General features: G+C 44.9%; 1 protein-coding gene across 6 annotated transcripts in view; it reads right to left on the bottom strand.

The window, feature by feature from the left end:
• The window catches only part of GRIA3 (glutamate ionotropic receptor AMPA type subunit 3), a 261,418-nt gene that overhangs the window by 77,179 nt on the left and 168,658 nt on the right, over nucleotides 1-15,581 (bottom strand). For all 6 annotated transcript variants that reach the window (XM_060756402.2, XM_060756404.2, XM_060756403.2 and 3 more), the window contains exons 8-10: nucleotides 14,713-14,817; nucleotides 12,071-12,178; nucleotides 8,898-9,104 (exon numbers count right to left, since the gene is read on the bottom strand). In XM_060756402.2, coding sequence (XP_060612385.1) covers nucleotides 8,898-9,104; nucleotides 12,071-12,178; nucleotides 14,713-14,817 — 420 coding nt within the window. The remainder of the gene's footprint in view (nucleotides 1-8,897; nucleotides 9,105-12,070; nucleotides 12,179-14,712; nucleotides 14,818-15,581) is intronic.

The raw sequence follows: 15,581 nt of genomic DNA, 5'->3' as shown, positions 1-15,581 counted from the left end.
CCTGTGATCTGCTGCTTTTCAAAGCCATCTTCTATGTGAATGTAGGTTAATTATATATTATGCTTGCTTTATTGTTTGGCACCGAATGGGGCCTGTTGGTAGCCATCCTGAGTCCCTCTTCGGAGGCGAGAAGGGAAGGATAGAAATGCTCCTAATAAATAAATAAATAGAATAAATACTAGAAGATGGTGCAATGTGCATTTCCCGTGGCCGGACTGCCTGGCCAGCTCTGGAGGAATCAACTCGTCTGCTGAGACAGTCAAGCTCACAACAGACACACAAAAGCCAAGGTCATGAATTATGTAGCCGTTCAGCTCCTCTCTTGTTGGGGGAAACGGTTTCCACAATAGACCAGGCTTCCATTAGACCTGGCTCCCTGTGCCTTCCTTGCTCGTGGAGGTATGCAAAATTAATACTATGCATACCAAATGTGACAATCATTTTTTTCCCCTGACAAGAAATCAGGGAAACACAACACTCGCCGCGCTTGACTTCTGTAATAGACTTCCGAGCTTCAGACAGAAAGCAAAGCCACCCTGTAAATGAAAGGTATAGTTGTCATAATGAGGTATTTTATGGGGCTTTTCATCTTCCGAATGCCTTCCAGGTGTTCTATTATGAAGCCCCCCCCCCTCCGCCCCACAAAGTCCCATATGTCTCTCCCTTGTCTGTTACCGAAAGTGAAAGGAGATAGGAATAGAGTTGTCAGTATTTCATTATTCAGGAGAGAACCTGGGACAGAATGCAGAATTAGGCTCCTGGCACATCCCACCGTCATTTGAATAAGGAATGCAAAGTCGCTAGTCCTTATCGATGGGAAGGCATAGATAGGAAATGCGTTTGCTGGAATTTCAGAAACCAGAACAGCCGCTAAATCGGGAGTTCCAGTAATCAGAGATGAGCTATAGCTTTGGTCCACCCCGCCTCCTTTCTCCCTCAAGGACAAGGAAGAAGGGAATACATTATGCAAAAGGAGCAAAAAGAAAAAGAAGAAAAAAGAAGCAGATTTGCATAATTTCTACCAAGGTGAAAGGGGCCACCTTTCCTGATTGCAGAAAGTACAGACCGTTCCTTAGCACGGCTAGTTTTTCTCTCTCTCTTTCGTTCCACTTGTCAAAGCAAAATTCTGCTTTTGCAAATACTACAATCCTGGCCTGGGGGCTGGATGCATCCCTTGGGGCTCTTTTCTCAGGCCCTCCTCTCTCTTAACATTCTATCCTTCCTTTCATCCTTCCTTTTTCCCCTCTTTTCTTTTCCCTTCCCTTTCTTCCATCCTTCCTTTCCACTCTCTTGTCCTTCCCTCCTTCCCTCCCTTTTGTCTTTCCTTCCTTCTCTTTCCTTCTTCTTTCCCTTCCTTTCTTCCCTCCCTCTTTTCCTTCCTTCCTTCCATCCCTCCCTCCCCTCTTTCCTCCCTATCTGACTCTTTCTCTTTCCTTCCCTTTTGTCTTTTCTTCTCTCTTTCCTTTATCCTTACATTCCTTCCTCCCATCCTTCTTTTCATCCCTTTCTTCCTTCTCTTTTTCCTTCCTTCTTCCCTTGCTTCCCTTCCACAATTCCTTTCCTCCCTTTTGTCTTTCCTTTCCTCTTTCCTCCCTCCTTCCCCCCTTTCCCACTTTCTCTTTCCATCCTCCCCATCCTCCATTTTCTCCTTCTTTCCTTCTCTCTTTCCTTTATCCTTCCTTCTCTTCATCCCTTTCTTCCTTCCTTTTCTTTTTCCTTCCTTCTTTCCATCCTTCCCTTCCACCTTTCATCCTTCCTTCCTTCCTTTCATCCATTTTCCTTCCTTCCCTCTTTCCTCCCTCCTTCCCTCTCTCCCACTTTCTCCTTCCATCCTTCCCTTTCTCCCTTTTCTCCCTCTTTCCTTCTCTCTTTCCTTTATCCTTCCTTCCTTCCATCCTTCTCTTCATTTCTTCCTTCCTTCCTTCTCTTTTCTTCCTTCCTTCCTTCCTTCCTTCCTTCCCTTTCACAGTTTCTTCTTTCCTTCCCCTTTGTCTTTCTTTCTTTCCTTCTCTCTTTCCTTTATCCTTCCTTCCTTCCATCCATCCTTCTCTTCATCCCTTCCTTCCTTCCCTTTTCCTTCCTTCCCTTTTGTCTTTCTTTCCTTCTCTCTTTCCTTTATCTTTCCTTTCTTTTTTCATCCCTTTCTTCCTTCTTTCTCTCCTTCCTTCCATTCTTCCTTCCATCCATCCTTCCCTTCCATAATTTCGTCCTTCCTTTGTTCTTTCCCTTTTGTCTTTTCTTCCTTCCCTATTTCTCCCTCCTTCGCTCTCTCCCACTTTCTCCTTCCATCTTTCCCTTCCTCCCTTTTCTCCTTATTTCCTTTTCTCTTTCCTCTATCCTTCCTTCCATCCATACTTCTCTGCATACCTTCTTTCCTTCTCTTTTTCCTTCCTTTCCTTCCACAGTTTCATCCTTCCTCCAGGTGTTTTGGACTCCAACTCCCACAATTTCTAACAGCTTCAGACCCCTTCCTTTCCCCCCTCAGCCACTTAAGTGGCTGAGGAGCCTGAAGCTGTTAGGAATTGTGGGAGTTGGAGTCCAAAACATCCAGGGGGCACAAGTTTGCCTATATCTGGGCTAGAAGGCACAATGTGGAAAGGCTGCTTCTGGACCTTCTCATATGTAGCTCAACAAGAAATGCATCCAGTGGACAGTAACAAATCACTGTTAACAAAACCTTTGTGCAACACACCATGGCTCTCCCGGAGTGAATTTGGCTCAGTTCAAACGTTACTGTCTTCTTTGGGGATTAGTACAGTCTCCAAATGCTGATGTTCTGATGTGCTTTGCAGAGCCCCAAGTGGGTTACTGGAACATGACTGCACTTGTCAACCTCTCTCCATGGAGAGGATAGAAGCGTCGACAGAGAGGAAGGCAATGATTTTTAAAAAGTCTAGAAGATGCGTTTCTTTGCTTCCGAACTTGGAAGCAACCGGCTTTAAATAAAATTGGCACTGCTTTTGAGTTACTTCTCGGCTAATGAAGTTAACATTCCAAAAGTATCCAAATAATTGGAATCCAGTAAGAGTAAGACTGCCTTTCACCTGGAAACTGATGCCCTCACTGTGGGAGAACATGCAGGCCAAGAATAGGGCTCCACAATCACCTGCGTGACCGTATCTCCCTCCATGAACCAGCCCAAGCCCTCCGATCGTTGGGGGAAGCCCTCCTTTTGCCCCTGCCAGTTTCACAAGCACGCCTTGTGGGCACCAGGGAGAGAGCCTTCTCCTCTGTGCCCCCCCCCCCCCAACTCTGGAACTATTACCTGGAGAGATTAGGAAAGCCCCTACCCTAGAAACCTTTAAAAAGAACCTCAAAACCTGGCTCTTCCGCTATGCCTTTGGTGAGTAGGTACAGAACCACACACTATCACTGAGCCTAAACATTTCTGTCATTTAAGTACACATCCCCCGTGTCCCCCCCCTCTCCCCCCGTGGGAAAGCTTGGTTCCAAAACCCCGTTTTTAATTGAGCTCCCCTTGCAAATAACCTGCTCCTCCTTTTATCCCACCCGAGTTTTTAAATCATTTCATTCTGCACATGTGGCTCGCCCATTGTCACTATGATTGTAATTTTATATTGCTTATGTATTTATATATATATATGTATTTATATATATATATTTCCTTTTATTATTATGAAATTATGATGTTGTTGCTTGTTGTTTGTGTTTTTGGTTTTACTTTGTTGTAATTTTTTGATTGGGCCTGGCCTCATGTAAGCTGCCCCGAGTCCCCATTGGGGGAGATGGTGGTGGGGTATAAATAAAGTTTAATAATAAGAATAAGAATAATATATATATATATATGTCGTGTCAGGAGTGACTCCTGGTGTGAGAGAATTGGCCATCTGCAAGGACGTTGCCCAGGGGACGCCTGGATGATTTGATGTTTTTATCATCCTTGTGGGAGGCTTCTCTCATGTCCCCCGCATGAGGAGCTGGAACTGATAGAGGGAGCTCATCCGCCTCTCCCTGGATTCGAACCTGCGACCTGTCAGTCTTCAGTCCTGCTGGCACAGGGGTTTAACCCACATATATTAAGAATAATATGTCGATGTCACAATCCCAGGTGACAGCAGGATTGCAGAGAAACAACTGGAATAGCTGACACAATATGAGGATTTAAAAATCGAACTGCAAAGACTCTGGCACAAACCAGTCAAAGTGGTCCCAGTGGTGATTGGCACACTGGGTGCAGTGCCTCAAGACCTTGGCCTGCACTTAAACACAATCGGTACTGACAAAATTACCATCTGCCAGCTGCAAAAGGCCACCTTACTGGGATCTGCATGCATTATTCACCGATACATCACACAGTCCTAGACACTTGGGAAGGGTCCAACGTGTGATCCAATACAACAGCCAGCAGAGTGATCTTGTCTGCTGTGGACTCATCTTGTTGTGTTTCAAATAATAACAATTATTATTATTATTATTATTATTATTATTATTATTTTGCAAAAACTCTGGCACAAGGTGGTCCCAGTAGTGATCAGCACTACTACTACTACTACTACTACTAATAATAATAATAATAAATTTGCGGTTTTCTGGCATTGTATATTTCTGCTGCTTCTGTGATGGTTCATGTGTATTTTGATTCTGTAGCCCACTTGGAAGTCCGGAATCAGCAGCATCCACCGTGGTCCTTTATATCCTGGGCTTCGACCAAGCCAGTATAGACTTTGTTTTGGTTTGCTTCTCCATAGTGCTAATGGGTTAGGTGCTCTTGGTTCCACTCCTCAGCTGAGATCTCTCTGGCTTGGTTGGACCTGCTGGTAGTTACACTACCGCCAGCACAGCTCTCAGCATCCTTGGAGCAGTTAAGCCCCCCACCACGACAAGGTGGCACTTTGTTTGTAGATGGACTACAAACAGAGGCACAACTCTGTGGCCCAGATGATTCACTGGAACTTATGCCACAAGGTCCACCTGCCAGCAGTAAAGAATTGGTGGGATCATAAACCTGCAAAGGTCGTGGCAAACGAACATGCAAAAATACTGTGGGATTTTCGAATCCAGACTGACAAAGTTTTGGAACACAACACGCCAGACATCACGATTGTGGAAAAGAAAAAAGTTTGGATTGTTGATGTCGCCATTCCAGGTGACGGCCGCATTGAGGAAAAACAACAGGAAAAACTCAGCCGCTATCAAGACCTCAAAAGGCTCTGCAAAGGCTCTGATTGCATAAACCAATACAGGGAGGTGAAGGAGGCACACTGGGTGCCGTGCCAAAAGATCTCAGCCGGAATTTGGAAACAATAAACATCGACAAAATCACGATCTGTCAACTGCAAAAGGCCACACGACTTGGATATGCGCACATCATTCGAAAATACATCACACAGTCCTAGATGCTTGGGAAGGGTTCGACTTGTGATTTTGTGATACGAAATCCAGCAGAGAGATCTCCTTTGCTGTGAAATACTGTGCTTTTGTGTAAATAATAATAGCTTTATTTTTATACCCCGCCAACCATCTCTCCTAGGGGACTCAGGGCAGATTACAAGGAATACGCCCAAGATTACAATTAAAACACAGAAGTAAAACACTTTAACCAATTAAAACATCAGATAAAAGAAATAACAACACAATGGAAAGCAATATAAAAGCAATATGAAAGAAACATAGCTGAGGTACAGATTCAATGAGTGCAATACATTTTTGCAGGGGTGCAGGAAAGTGCAACAATACAGTAAACTGGGCAGGAAATACTGTCATAACATATGTTGAGGTAGGACGTATGCCAGTGTAAAATGTGGGCCGGTGTAAAGTGTGGAACTTCAAGTAGGGATAAGAAAGTTACTGGTGAGCTGCTTAGTCAAAAGCGCACAGGAACATCCAGGTTTTTAGTTGACTCCGAAAGGAGGACAAGGTGGGAATCTGTCTGGTCTCCCTAGGGAGGAAGTTCCAGAGCCGGGAGGCCACCACTGAGAAGTCTCTCTCCCTCATCCCCACCAAACGTGCATGAGACAGCGGCGGGAGAGAGAGCAGTGCCTCCCCAGAAGATCTCAAGGTACACACTGGTGCATAGGGGAAGATGCGATCGTGAAGACAAGCAGATCCCGAACCGTATTATTATTATTATTATTATTATTATTATTATTATTATTATTATTATGTACCCACCGCCAAGACACTGAACTTGGAGGACAATCTTACTCAGACAACGAGGGATTGCTTAAGTAAGTAAATGTTGATGTTGACACCCACGGCACATACAGTGGTGCTGCATGGAGGTGCAACCAATGGCTGATATCAAATGAGAGACTCCCCCCTGGGCACACAGAGGACTGGGCGACTTGGAAGGCGCTGAACAGACTGCGCTCTGGCACCACGAGATGCAGAGTCAACCTTCAGAAATGGGGCTACAAAGTGGAATCCACGACATGCGAGTGCGGAGAAGAGCAAACTACAGACTACCTGCTGCAATGCACCCTGAGCCCCGCCACATGCAACATGGAGAACCTTCTTGCAGCAACACCAGAGGCACTCCAAGTGGCCAGATACTGGTCAAAGGACATTTAGTCAACTACCAAACTCACACGTTTTGTATTCTCTCTGTTTGTTTGCTTTGTTCCGTTAGAAATGTAATATATTTGACTGGCTGCCCTGACACGAGAAATAAATAAATGGGAGTGCAGAGAGTGACACAGAAGGCGAGGTAATGTCCCAGCAGGGTTGATGGGGTTTCACATCAGTGAGACTGTACAGGCTCCAACCCGATAGTTCAGGAAGGTTCCTTTCAGCCCCTAAGATGCTGGGAGATCCCTTCGCATTCTCATAGAGAAGATGTTCTCATGCTGAATAGCTGTGTCTTGTGTCCAGTGGGTAAGCTCAGTGGACAAAGTACATAAGATCACATTTTCTGTAGGTTTGTTTTACTGAATGCGCCACACATTTGTTCAGCAGCCGAGATGATTGACAGAGCCTGAATGTGGAGGAGGCATCCTGATGTGCTCAGAGAAATGGAGGTGGCTACACCTGAGTGGAACAGAATAGCTTCTCACACTGAGAGAGAGCAATTTCATCACAAAAGGCTCCTGGGGTTTTCATAAATCCTTGCTGGGTGAGAGCAAGCTCCTATCACTCATCCACACTTGACTGTGGCTAAATGTCAAGCGCTTTCAGGTTAAACGCCTGGCCAAATGCTGCTCAGAAAGGCAAGCGAGGAGCCAGAGCCCAACAAGGTGGCCTTGGCTTCTCTCCCATCTCTCGAATCACTTGACAGGCGTTACATTTGGAAAGCTCTTGCTCGTGGTTACCCAAAGTCTATCACTCCCTAATTTGAAAGCATTGCCAGTGGGGAATGGGAAATCGTGAAGCTCAAGTGCTCCTCAGCTGGGTCTACAAGGAGAATCCAAAAATACTCAACGGCGTTAATCCATGTCATTGAAACAATTCTAGCATCTCCAGTAGGAGATGGTTGACATCCAACAGATATTCATAACCTGCTCCAGATCATACCTTCACAAATCCTTTCCTTTATGCGATGGCTGTCTGCCAACCTAGCAGCTAGAAAACATGCAAATGTGAGTAGATCAATAGGTACCACTCTGGCGGGAAGCTAATGGCGCCCCATGTAGTCATGCTGGCCACATGACCTTGGAGGTGTCTACGGACAACGCCGTCTCTTCAGCTTAGAAATTGAGATGAGCACCAACTCCCAGAGTCGGACACAACTGGACTCAATGTCAGGGGACGACCTATGTGATGGCTCACTGCCATACATTGTTGCGAAGGAAATCAACCTCCCAACCTTACGTAGCTACTGTAGGATTTCAGCTAAAGGATGTCCAGGTAGATGGGAAGCTGCAGATGCAGAGATCATTGTCTCTGCTGTCAGAAGTTTCAGCTCTTTGACTCTCTAATTAATGCTCCACTTTTTTGTGTGTGTCAGGAGCGACTTGAGAAACTGCAAGTTGCTTCTGATGTGAAAGAATTGGCCATCTGCAAGGACGTTGCCCAGGGGACATGCCCAGATGATGGCTTGGCCTTATGTAAGTACATGATTGCTTTTTAATGTATTTTATGTATTGGAATATTATGGGGTATGATGTTTTTAAACTACTGTTCATGATTCTTGTTGTAAACTGGCCTGAGTCCCTCTCCGGAGGTGAGAAGACCGGTATATAAAAGTTCTAAATAATAAATAAATAAATGTCTTGATGTTTTACCATCCTTGTGGGAGGCTTCTCTCATGTCCCCATATGGGGAGCTGGAGCTGACAGTGGGAGCCCATCCACGCTCTCCCCAGATTCGAACCTGCAACCTCTCCGTCTTCAGTCCTACCAGCACAAGGGTTTAACCCACTGTGCGACTATAACACTGAGCATTATTTTTATCCCATTATTAGTGAGTTTTTCTTCTTTCAACACTTATTTTAAGGGTCATATTGACTTTATTGATTTGTCTTGGTTCAATGGTGATGCCCTCTGGCTACTGATGTGGTTGGGCATCACATTCCATCTTTCTATGAGGATTCTCACTGAAATTCACAGAATTATTGCAATGACACCATGATAGTTACAAGGAAATTAAATGGCTACAGCTTGTTCATGTTATCCAAACTTCCTTATGTTTTGCAGGAAAACCCCCACGCTTCTTCGGTTGTTGGGATGGTGGGTTGTCTAGAGGTGATGCTTGCGTATACGTGAAAGCAAAAAAAAGGGGAAGTTGAATGTTGAGAAAGAAACATTAGTCAACAGAATGGAGAATGGTGACAACAAAATGGAGAATTTTCACCTTTATCTTGTAATTTCCCCCTATTTATGTGCCTCTGAATGCAAATCTACCAAGATATGCCAGAGCGAATCAGAGCTGCGTGCCTCCACTGGTTGTGTATTCAAAGGTTAGACGAAGTGTGAAACCACAACGTAAGTGTGTAGACTTACCCCGTAGACCAGCTCACCCACCATGCCATTCCACATTTTAGTGTCAGGATCCCTTGCCCCATACTTCCCATCAGGAACAATGGACAGCACGTATTTTATCCCGACGTGTTTCGCGATCTCGTACGCCAGATCAACACAGTAGCCTTCGTATTTCTCATTCCCTTCCTTTTGATCAGGGCTCTGCTTGCGCATCACATAGGGCGCTTCCTGTGAAATATTGGAAGAAGAGAGAGAACAAATAAATAACCCACAACCTTTTTTCCCCAATTTTGACACATCAACTCATTACTGCAAGAAGTCCTATGGTCAGAAACCTGAGAGGGAACAGAGTAATGAACTCTGTTTGAGAAACTCATCTGTCCCATTGACAGATGAAAAACAATACTAAGACAGAGCTAAAATGTCACTTCAATGCCTTCCATACAAGAAAAGCTTCTGGACTAGGGGCTATTAAGATTTAAGGATTATTTATTTATTTGTTTGTTTATTGTCGAAGGCTTTCATGGCCAGAATCAATGGGTTGTTGTAGGTTTTTTCGGGCTATATGGCCATGGTCTAGAGGCATTCTCTCCTGACGTTTCGCCTACATCTATGGCAAGCATCCTCAGAGGTAGTGAGGTCTGTTGGAACTAGGAAAAGGGGGTTTATATATCTGTGGAATGACCAGGGTGGGACAAAGGACTCTTGTCTGCTGGAGCTAGGAGTGAATGTTTCAACTGACCACCTTGATTAGCATATAATGGCCTGACAGTGCCTGGAGCAAACTTTTGTTGAGAGGTGATTAGATTCTGCAGGAGTCTACCGTATACCTTGCAGCTGTGGACAAGTCTACATAGGGACCACCAAACGCAGCAGCATTGCCCAAACACGAATCAAGGAACATGAAAGGCAGACTACTTCAACCAGAGAAATCAGCCATAACAGAGCACCTGATGAACCAACCTGGACACAGCATGTTATTATTTGAGAACACAGAAATGCTGGATCACTCTCCCAACCACCATGTCAGACTACACAGAGAAGCCATTGAAATACACAAGCGTGTAGACAATTTCAACAGAAAGGAGGAAACCACGAAAATGAACAAAATCTGGCTACCAGTATTAAAAAAAACTCTAAAATTACAACAGCACAACAACAGAGAGGAAACAAACAAGGACATCTAATCACCTCTCAACAAAAGTTTGCTCCAGGCACTGTCAGGCCATCAAATGCGAATCAAGATGGTCAGTTGAAACATTCACACCTAGCTCCAGCAGACAAAAGTCCTTTGTCCCACCCTGGTCATTCCACAGATATATAAATCCTTTTTCCTAGTTCCAACAGACCTCACTACCTCCGAGGATGCTTGCCATAGATGCAGGTGAAACATCAGGAGAGAATGCCTCTAGAACATGGCCATATAGCCTGAAAAAACCTACGACAACCTATTTATTTATTTACCATCTATCTATCTATCTATCTATCTATCTATCTATCTATCTATCTATCTATCAGAATGTATACCGCCTTTCTCACCCCGAAGGCGACTCAAGGCGGTTCACAGTCAGCAACAATTTGATGCCCCAACAACATAAAATACAAGTAAAAACATTTAGCATATTGTATTAAAAAAACCATACAAAACCAGTAAAAACATATATCATTGCGTCTCATTAAAATAATTATCCACTCGCGTTGTCCAGTCCTTCCGTAGTTCTGTATGTACCTGTTACACTGCATTTGGGAAAGCTTGCTCAAAAAGCCAGGTTTTGACTTTTTTACGAAATGTCAAAAGGGAGGGGGCCGATCTGATTTCCCTTGGGAGGGTGTTCCACAGCCGAGGGGACACCACTGAGAAGGCCCTGTCCCTCGTCCCCGCCAGACGCATCTGCGAAGAAGGCGGGATCGAGAGCAAGGTCTCCCCAGATGATCTTAAAGTCCTGGATGGTTCATAAGAGAGATACATTCAGATAGGTAAGTTGGGCTAGAACTGTTAAGGGCTTTATAGGCTAACATAGCCTGGGGAAAGTGACTTTTATTCTATTATCTAATTACAGTAGAGTCTCTCTTATCCGACATAAACGGGTCGGCAGAACGTCTGATAAACAAAAATGTCGGATAATAGGGAGTCTCCTACTTTTACCCCTTCGACACGGCGCTAGACACCTAGATTACTAACAACAGTGAGTCAAAGAGTTAAGGCAAGGCAATGCCCCGGGGCTAGACGGACCCAGCAGGAAGTGCTTGGATGCGAAAGAGGAGCATGGAAATCAGAGGGAAAGAGGGAGGATGCTTCCGCTTCCGGTCCTTCCTCTTTCCCCCCTTTCCTCCCTCTTCCTCCTCCTTGTCCTGCCTTTTTCACTTATTGGGAATGGAGTTGGGGAGTGCTCCTTTAATTGAAGGAACATGGAGTCCTCATGGACAACAAGTTAAACATGAGCCAACAATGTGATGCGGCGGCAAAAAAAGCCAACGGGATTTTGGCCTGCATCAAGATGAGTCTAGTATCTAGGTCCAGGGAAGTCATGCTCCCCATGCTCTATCCTGCCTTGCTTAGACCACACCTGGAATACTGTGTCCAATTCTGGGCACCACAATTGAAGGGAGATGTTGACAAGCTGGAATGTGTCCAGGGGATGGCCATTCAAATGATCAAGGGTCTGGAGAACAAGCCCTATGAGGAGTGGCTTAAAGAGCTGGGCATGTTTAGCCTTCAGAAGAGAAGGCTGAGAGGAGACATGATAGCCATGTATAAATATGTGAGAGGAAGTCATAGGGAGGAGGGAACAAGCTTGTTTTCTGCTTCCCTGGAGACTAGGATGCGGAACAATGGCTTCAAACTACAAGAAAGGAGATTCCACCTGAACATTAGGAAGAACTTTCTGACAGTGAGAGCTGTTCAGCAGTGGAACTCTCTGCCCCAGAGTGTGGTGGAGGCTTCTTCTTTGGAAGCTTTTAAACAGAGGCTGGATGGCCATCTGTCGGGGATGCTTTGAATGCAATTGTCCTGCTTCTTGTCAGAATGGGGTTGGACTGGATGGTCCATGAGGTCTCTTCCAACTCTAGGATTCTATGATTCTAAGGGGAAATGCTAGAGGAAAAGAGGGACGTCGGATAAGAGCGTTAGATTAGACGGAATGACAGATAATTGAAGGTTGGATAAGCGAGACTCTACTGTACATGGAACTTACCAGGATGGTAGTGACTACGATAGTCCTATTTTCAACTGAGGAGGTATCATTGGAGACAGAGGGGTCCACTGCAGGCACAAATCTCTCATATTCATTCCAGTAACCAGCCTACAAATGGAGAAGAGACCAACAATGAGTATGCACCATGCTAAATGCTCAACCCCACAACCCAGGAACAAGAGAACATCTCTAAATATCATTTAAAATGTTGATTAGATCTCTTTCCTAAATCACTGAATCACCAAGTTTGATGTGTCTTTGTGGGTCACTTACTCTGACCCCTAAGTGATGCATGAAATTAAGGCCTAGATCATCCTCTAAGCGGGAAGCTCTGCTTGAAGGGTTTTAGTTGAGCACTTGTTCAGAGACAACTTATTCTGTAATTTGAAGGAAGACCTTGAGTTTCATAAAAAATCAAGGAAGATCCATGTGCCTGAAGTCTGCCCACACCAGTTCCATGCAACCAGAAATTTGAAACTTCAATTTACAGAAAGAATTTCGGTCCATATGGATATTTGGGGAGCTAAAATCCTAAACACAGATGGTCAAAGGTTCAGAATCACTGATTTGTGTCATGCAATGGCTGTTCCTTGTTTTATAATATCTCGGAGCCACAAAAGAACTGTCTTGGGAGAGTGTACACATCTATATAAATAAAAATGTAATGTTCGTTTGTGGGATTAACAGAACTCAAAAACTACTGGGGCAACTGACACCAAATTTGGACACGATGCCCCTAACAACCCAATGTATGTCCTTCACTAAAAAACAAACAAACAAACAAACAAAACAAAAACAAAAACCAAAAGCAGAAAGGCCTTCTAAACTGCATGTTCACAAAGAGGCCCATGACCATGCCCCCTCCTCCTCCTCATGGGGAAACAGCCAGCCATTAATGCAGGTGGGCGTGCATGTTGTTGTTGTTGTTCATTCGTTCAGTCATCTCCGACTCTTCGTGACCTCATGGACCAGCCCACGCCAGAGCTCCCTGTCGGCCGTCACCACCCCCAGCTCCTTCAAGGTCAGTCCAGTCACTTCAAGGATGCCATCCATCCATCTTGCCCTTGGTCGGCCCCTCTTCCTTTTGCCTTCCACTTTCCCCAGCATAATTGTCTTCTCTAGGCTTTCCTGTCTCCTCATGATGTGGCCAAAGTACTTCAACTTTGTCTCTAGTATCTTTCCCTCCAGTGAGCAGTCGGGCTTTCTTTCCTGGAGGATGGACTGGTTGGATCTTCTCGCAGTCCAAGGCACTCTCAGCACTCTCCTCCAGCACCACAGCTCAAAAGCATCGATCTTCCTTTGCTCAGCCTTCCCTAAGGTCCAGCTCTCACATCCGTAGATGACTACAGGGAAGACCATGGCTTTGACTAGGCGGATCTTTGTTGCCAGTTTGATGTCTCTACTCTTTACTATTTTATCGAGACTGGACATTGCTCTCCTCCCAAGAAGGAAGCGTCTTCTGATTTCCTGGCCACAGTCTGCATCTGCAGTAATCTTTGCACCCTAGATGGCCACACACATACACACAAGCGAGAGTGGAGTGGAGGTGGAGGCTTGCCGCATGGAACCCCTTCTCTTTCCCTGCTATGTCAGTAGGGCGGTCTCCTCCTCCTCCTCCTCCTCTCCCTGTTAGAAAAGGAAAGGGGCAGATGAGTGGCAGCGGCAGCAGCAGAGCCCCCAGGCAAGGAAGAAGGGGAGGAGGAGGAGGAGGAGGAGGTGAGGAAGGTCGACGATGCTTGAGTGAAGGATCTTCCTTCTCTCTCTCCCTCACTCCCTTCCCTTCTTCTCTCCCCTTCCCTCCTCCCTCCCTCCCTCCTTCCCTTTCTTTCCCTTCCTTCCTTCCTTCTCCTTCCTTTCCTTCTTTTCCACCTTCCCTTCCTTCCTGTCCCTCCTTCCTTCTTCCTTTCCTTTTTTTCCTTCCTCCCTCCTTCCTCCTTCTTTCACTTCCCCTTCATTTCCTTCCCTCCCTCCTTTCTTCATCCCCCTCCTTTCTTTCCCTCCTTCCTCTTTCCTTCATTCTCTTTCCTTCCTTCCTGTCCCTCCTTTCTTTTCCTTCCTTCCCTTCTTTCCCTCCTTCCCTCTCTCCCTTCCTTTTTTCTTCCTTCCTGTCCCTCCTTCCTTCCTTCTTCCTTTCCTTTTTTCGATGTAAGATATAAATACAGTATTAAATGGAAGGGACAGTCAAGAAGTAACGAGAGAAAGAGGGAAGGAATGAAGGCGGGAAAGGGGGAAAGAAGGAGAGAAGGACAGAGAGAGGGAAAGAAGTAAAGAAAGAAAGTTAGAGAAGCAAGGAAGGAGAGGAGGAAATAAAAAAGTGAAAGGAAAAAGAGAGGGAAGGAAGGAGTGAAGGAACGAAAGATAGGGAAGGAAGGAAGGAAGGAAGGAAGGAAGGAAGGAAGGAAGGAAGGAGAGAAGGAAGGATGTAACCAAAGAGCAAAGAAAGGGAGGAAGGAAACAGGTAGAGATCGAAGAAAGAAGAGAAATAGAGAAAGAAAAAGAGGAAAGGAAGGAAAGAGGGAAGGAAGGGTGGCCACAGCAACGCGTGGTGGGCACAGCTAGTCCATACACATTTATGTTATCACTATCATTATCATTTTGTTGTTGTTGTTTATTATAAGTTTACTTATCCAACTATGCCTTACCTTTCGTGGCCCGCCAGGTCTCATCTCATACACATCGATTGTATAATTAGTTCTACGACCGTAGGTGTCAAACTGGATGTTGCCTGTCATTCCTTGCACTTGAACCTTGATAATTATGAATGACAACATACTGATATAGAGAAGACAATACGAGAATAGACTACTACAGAACATGTCCCCTTTAACACTCACTGGTGATGATACTTATGCAACTATAGAAAATACAGAGCAGATTTTTTGACGGGTGTGTGTCTAATAACATATAAATGCATATAAACAGTGGATTTTAATACTGAGACAAATGTTTTAATGTTTATGTGTGCATATAATTTATTTTGCCAGTTGTACAGTATGTTGTGCTCCGCCCTGAATCCACTGCAAGGTGAGAAGGGTGGAATATAAATGTTTTCAATAAATAAATAATAAATACAACAATTTTTAACAGAGATAGTCGACTTTGAACCCTCTAAATATTGATGATTCAGAATTCCCATTATCTGTCACTTTTGATGATACATTGACTATGCTTATTGGGTCTACAGGGCAACAGCATGCAGTTGCCCCCCGCTGATTTTCTTGTTATTTGCCTTCAAGTTAACTCTTGACTTAGGAGCCCCCAGTGGAGTAATGGATTAAACCATTGTGCCAGCAGGACTGCTGACTGAAAGGTTGGCAGTTCAAATTCGGGAAGTGGGTTGAGCTCCTGTCTGTCAGCTCCAGCTTCCCATGCGGGTGCATGACAGAAGCCTCCCACAGGATGGTAAAACATCTGGGCATATCCTAGCCAATATCCTTGGAGACGGCCAATTCCCACACACCAGGAGCGACTTGCAATTTCTCAAGTCGTTCCTGGCATGAAAAAAACACTC

This window comes from Anolis sagrei, chromosome 10, assembly GCF_037176765.1.
Source record: "Anolis sagrei isolate rAnoSag1 chromosome 10, rAnoSag1.mat, whole genome shotgun sequence".
In the NCBI taxonomy this organism is placed as follows: Eukaryota; Metazoa; Chordata; class Lepidosauria; order Squamata; family Dactyloidae; genus Anolis; species Anolis sagrei.
Note: the sequence above shows the minus strand (reverse complement) of the source record. Positions and strands in the feature narration are given on the sequence as shown.